At 44.9% G+C, this 6,043-nt stretch overlaps 1 protein-coding gene across 2 annotated transcripts; it reads right to left on the reverse strand.

Annotated features, from left to right (window-relative positions):
* On the reverse strand, window positions 1–4,544 carry LOC144510494 (uncharacterized). 2 transcript variants are annotated; one of them, XM_078239958.1, is made up of 2 exons: window positions 4,431–4,544; window positions 1–1,996 (listed from the first exon to the last, which is right to left on the reverse strand). In XM_078239958.1, exon 2 carries the CDS (start codon window positions 1,887–1,889, stop codon window positions 657–659), a length of 1,233 nt encoding a protein of 410 aa, XP_078096084.1. In that variant the 5' UTR covers window positions 1,890–1,996; window positions 4,431–4,544; the 3' UTR covers window positions 1–656. The 2 variants fall into 2 exon arrangements, with proteins under 2 accessions (XP_078096084.1, XP_078096083.1); XM_078239957.1 differs by having other exon boundaries at window positions 3,989–4,544.
* Between the last annotated feature and the right edge of the window lie 1,499 nt (window positions 4,545–6,043).

Genomic DNA, 6,043 nt, shown 5'->3' on the forward strand with positions numbered 1-6,043 from the left:
ATTAAATTTGATTTATTGTCACATGTATTAACATATGGTGAAAAGTATTGCTTCTTGCGCTATACAAAGCATACTGTTCATAGAGAAGGAAACGAGAGAGTGCAGAATGTAGTGTTACAGTCATAGCGAGGATGCAGAGAAAGAAGAAATTGTATTAAAGCATTGTTAGAGAGTTTTAAAAAGTTAGAACGAAGTTTTAGAAGCATAGAACGAGAGTAAAAGATAGAATTAGAGGGTATGCTGGGCACAGCTTGCACACCTCGCTCCGGCGCCATCTTGGAAAAAAAAAAGAATTAAGAATATTAACACCTATCACGGGCATGAGTTTATTAACATCAGCAGGAACATGCCCCAAATGAAAATTATTCAGCCCTGGACATAATTACCAGTAAATTCCCCACAGCTGCATTTACAAGTGAGCTTAGAAAGACACAACACTGAGTGTGTGTGTGTGTGTGTGTAACACAAAGCTGATTTGACTTTTGTCCAGAACATTAACATCCATAACTGGGCTGGAGTTTATTAATATCAGCAAAGACAGACCCCAGTGAACATGGTTCAGTCCTGGATTTGATTGACAACAGAATCCAACATGATAGTTATTTGCGAACTCGCTGGTGTCTCAGCAGTTTGGACGACTGAATAAATAATGTCCGTCACTCACAGGAGATAAACAGTTTCTCCTTTGAGTGAAGTCGCTGGTGTACATTGAGTTGAGATGATCGTCTGAACCCAGTCCCACAGTGAGAGCACCTGAATGCTTTGTCATCAGTGTGAACACGTTGATGGGACATCAGGTTCCTGGAACCTTTAAAGCACTTCCCACAGTCTGAGCATTTAAAAGGCCTCTCATCAGTGTGAATTCTCCGGTGTTTCAGCAGGTTGGAAGAATGAGTGAATCCCTTCCCACACTGGGAGCAGGTGAATGGTCTCTTCCCAGTGTGAACGCGCTGGTGTGTCAACAGGTTGGACAATTGAGTGAATCTCTTCCCACACTCAGAGCAGATGAATGGTTTCTCTCCAGTGTGAACTCGCTGGTGTAGAGTTAGCAGAGATGACCTCTTGAACCCAGTACCACAGTGAGAGCACCTGAACGGTTTCTCATCAGTGTGAACACGCTGATGGGACATCAGGTCCCGGGTACTTTTAAAGAACTTCTCGCAGTCTGAGCATTTAAAAGGTCTCTTGTCGGTGTGAACTCGCTGGTGTTTTAGCAAGTTGGATGAGAGAGTGAATCCTTTCCCACACTCGGAGCAGGTAAATGGTCTCTCCCCAGTGTGAACTCGCTGGTGTTGTTGCAGCCCTGTTGATCGAGTGAATTCTTTCCCACATTCAGGGCAGGGGAATGGCTTCTTCCCAGTGTGAACTCGCTGGTGTTGCAGCAGGTTGGATGACTGAGTAAATCCCTTCCCACATTCGGAACAAGTGAACGGCCTCTCCCCAGTGTGAATTCGCTGATGTTTCAGAAGATGGGATGACCGAGTGAATCCCTTCCCACATTCCGAGCAGGTGAATGGTCTCTCCCCTGTGTGACCCCGCTGGTGTATCAGCAGGTCAGAGGAACAAGTGAATCCATTCCCACACTCAAAGCAGGTGAATGACCTCTCTCCACTGTGAATGCGCTGGTGTTGTAGCAGGTCAGAGGAATGAATGAATCCTTTCCCACACTCGGTGCAGGTGAATGATCTCTCCACTGTGTGAATTTGCTGGTGTGCCTGCAGGTTGGATGATCGAGCAAATCCTTTCGCGCACAAGTAGCAGGTGAATGGCCTCTCCCCAGAGTGAATGCGTCGATGTGTTTCTAGTTCAGAAGGGGATCTGAATCCCTCCTCACAGTCCTCACATTTCCATGGTTTCTTCCCTCTGTGAACAGTCCATTTTCCTTCCATGTTCAAAATCCAATAATATTCAGGTTATGATAAATTGGGTGACAGTCTGATTCCTGAATTGATGTTCGGTTCCTGCTTGTGACTGCAAATGCTCCCCTTCGAATACCCTGTGAAATTGGTTTCAAAAAGAAAAAAGGGAGTGAGAGAGAACCCGCAAAAACACAAAGGCAGGTTATGAAATTGAGCTGAATGAATCTGGGTGGGTTGTGGGTCCGGCACTAGGAAAAAATGACCATGAAAGCTGCTGGATTGTTGCAAAAACCCAACTGGTTCAATAATGTCCTTCAGGGAAGGGAATCCGTAACCTGATCTGGACTTACAGAAGACTCTGTCCTCTATCAGAGCAGACATCAAGAAAGAATGACAGAGAAAGAAAGAGAAACAGGGATATGCATGTGGTAGGGGATGAAAGTGAGAGATTAACTTTCAGATTTTCAACTTGATGATAATTTTGACAGAATTTCACAAACAAAGAACAATACAACACAGGAACAGGCCCTTCGGCCCTCCAAGCCCGCGCCGCTCCCCGGTCCAGGATTGAATCCTGAATCCAGGATCCCCGCCCAATTTTCCAGCCTATCTACATCCTAATATCCTATCCACCGAGCTGTCCCTCACAGCTACGATGCTTTGTTCATCACAACCTATTAACTCACCCCCACCCCCCCATTCCAGACCATGTGATCTCCAGGGAGAGGCGTAAACCCAGAGTGAAAACCCCAGGGCCAATATGGGGAAAAAAAAATCCGGGAAATTCCTCTCCGACCCCCTGAGGCGATCGAAACGAGTCCAGGAGATCACACTGGCCCTGATCAGAAAATGCTTCCCAACCCTATTCATTTCCACTTCTGCTTTACGAACACCATCTGAATTCCCTGCCCCCGAGACAGGTTCCCAACTATCCGCAGTCTCGCTCTGTACTGGCACCAGCAAGATGATCATAGAATGAAGCCTTGAAACGAGAAACAAAGAACAATTAGCCCGCGCCGTTCCCTGGTCCAAACTAGACCACTCTTTTGTATCCCTCCATTCCCACTCCGTTCATATAGCTGTCTAGATAAGATATAGCTGTCTAGATAAGATATAGCTGTCTAGATAAACCTTCAAACTCCACCACCAGGAAGGGTCAGGGTAGAAGGTGTATATGAACACCATCACCTCCAAGTCACCCACCATTCTAACTTGTCTGACTTCCAGTGCTGGATGAACAGCAACTTCCTCCATTTAAATATGGGAAGACTGAAGTCATTGCTTTTGGACCCTGCTACAAACTCCAACCCATCCCTCTCCCTGACAACTGTCTGAGGCTGAACCAGACTATCCACAACTACGGTGAAATATTTTACCAGAAGTTCACCTTCTGACCACATTTCTGTGCCATCTCCAAGAACGGATTTCCAACTCAGTCAACTTGGCCCTGTCTCATGTTTCTGAATTTCTCTAACCATTCTCTATTCATTCACCCATCACCCTGTATTCACTGACCTAGTAAGAGTTTTACCAACACCAGGTTAAAGTCCAACAGGTTTATTTGGTAGCTTTTGGAGCGCTGCTCCTTCGTCAGATGGAGTGGAAATGTGCTCTCAAACAGGGCACAGAGACACAAAAATCAAGTTACAGAATACTGATTAGATGTAGAAATCTCAAACCAAACATTAGATCAAAACCTGACATAGTCGCTCTATTCATCAGAACCTGAATGTAAGTGTGTCTGGAAAATTATTGTGCTGTTGTTGCACTGGGAGATCGTACTGCGCATGCTCCAGCAGCTTCTCTGCTGATGATAGAGGACATTAGATGTGCTGTTTGAGAGCACATTTCCACTCCATCTGACGAAGGAGCAGCGCTCCGAAAGCTAATGGTATTTGCTACCAAATAAACCTGTTGGACTTTAACCTGGTGTTGTTAAAACTCTTACTGTGTTCACCCCAGTCCAACGCCGGCATCTCCACATCTTCACTGACCTTCACAGGCTCCCAGTTAAACAGTAACTCAATTTAAAATTCACATCCTTCTTTTCAAATTCCCTCTCCATGAAACGGCTGCCCCCTATTTCCAGTCTCACAGATGTTTGAATAATTTTCCACAGACACACTTACGTTCAGGTTCTGATGAATAGAGCGACTATGTCAGGTTTTGATCTAATGTTTGGTTTGAGATTTCCACCTTTTAATTCCGCATTTTCAAATATTCTGTGGGAAAATCATCATTATAAGTCCAAAATAGAAATTCAGAGGCAAACAATTCTCTTGGTTTGAATTTGGTGTGTGTAAACTTCTAATCCCCTGGAAAAGGAGTTTCCAAAAGCCATCAGAATCCAGGATAGAAAATCACATCATTCACTCTTTCTGCTGCCTGGAGCAGGATGGCTGCGCATGCGGCCGCTGCCCATTGCCCCAACAAAGATGGCGGCCCGTAACTGGGGTCTGGCAGCGGAAAGGCGGCTCCCCGATTACTGCCCGGGTTTGATACTATCCCGGTACTGGAACGCTCTTTTCCTGGGTTTGCCACCTCCACTGGGGGTTTATGAAGTCTCCCCACCTATTCCGCCGCGTCCATTACCCTCCAAAAATCCATAACTTGTCTCCGATTCCGGAGCCCAGATGACCGCCTCCCGGAAAGAGCAGCACCATAGTGCTATTGTTGCACTGGGAGATCGTACTGCGCATGCTCCAGCAGCTTCTCTGCTGATGATGGAGGACATTCTGCACTGTAACCAATGCTGGGCTGTTTCCTGATTCCATTGTGATCGAAACATCAAAAAACAATATATAACACTGTTAAGTCAGTTAATATCGCAACCAAAGAACACGGGGTCCTCCACCCATAGCTTTATGCTGGGTGCAATGAACAACAAGAAAATTCATAAAGTTAGACATGTACTCACTAGAGTCCCAATAGGTGGAGGGAACAAATGACTCTTTCCCCAGACACATTTAAACTGCGTCTTGTCAGTAAGAATGCACAGATTGTGGCTGAAATCCTTGGAAGCTTTCTAGCTGGAGTGTCAACAGGTGGGAAAACTGAGGAAATCCCGGGTCACACCCAGCCGCGGTGTGAATCTCTTCACAACCATGATGTATCTGAATGGTCTTTCTCCGATGTGACTCTGCTATTGTATCAGTAAATGGGATGACTGAGTGAATCTCTTTCCATTTTCAGCTGGCGATGATCTTATTCACACTTAGATAACACCCATCATTTTTCAGCTCAGAGAAGATCTCAAAGTATTTTTTGCAACAAGTTCCACATTCTGAAAACTCACCAGTTAAACAAAAAAACAACATGCCATCGATGCTTGTTGCAGATGATTGATATCTGCAATAAAAACAGGACATCTTGGAATTGTCAGCTAATCTGACTGCATCTGTGAAGAGTGAAGCATTTTTTACAATTCTCTAGTCAACGACCTTTCATTGGAACTGCACTGCGACTGTGCACAACTCGATTAGAGTCCAACAGGTTTATTTGGTAGCAAACACCACTAGCTTTCGGAGCGTTGCTCCTTCGTCAGGTGAGTGGGAGATCTGCTAACAAATGGCAAACAGGGCATATAAAGACACAAACTCAAGTTACAGAATAATGAATAATGATTGGAATGCGAGTCTTTACAGCTAATCAAGTCTTAAAGGTATAGACAATGTGAGTGGAGAGAGAATTTAGCACAGGTTAAAGAGATGTGTATTGTCTCCAGACAGGACAGCCAGTGAGATTTTGCAAGTCCAGGCAAGTTTCAACCGGGATCTTGGGTTCATGTCACACTATCTGTAACCCCCATAACTTGCCTGGACTTGCAAAATCTCACTGGCTGTCCTGTCTGGAGACAATACACATCTCTTTAACCTGTGCTAAATGCTCTCTCCACTCACATTGTCTGTACCTTTAAGACTTGATTAGCTGTAAAGACTCGCATTCCAATCATTATTCATTATTCTGTAACTTGAGTTTGTGTCTTTATATGCCCTGTTTGCTATTTGTTAGCAGATCTCCCACTCACCTGACGAAGGAGCAGCGCTCCGAAAGCTAGTAGCGTTTGCTACCAAATGAACCTGTTGGACTTTAACATGGTGTTGTTAGACTCCTTACTGTGTTTACCCCAGTCCAACGCCGGCATCTCCACATCACAACTCGATTCACATTGTTTATCACTCCAT

This window comes from Mustelus asterias, chromosome 23, assembly GCF_964213995.1.
Source record: "Mustelus asterias chromosome 23, sMusAst1.hap1.1, whole genome shotgun sequence".
NCBI lineage: Eukaryota > Metazoa > Chordata > Chondrichthyes > Carcharhiniformes > Triakidae > Mustelus > Mustelus asterias.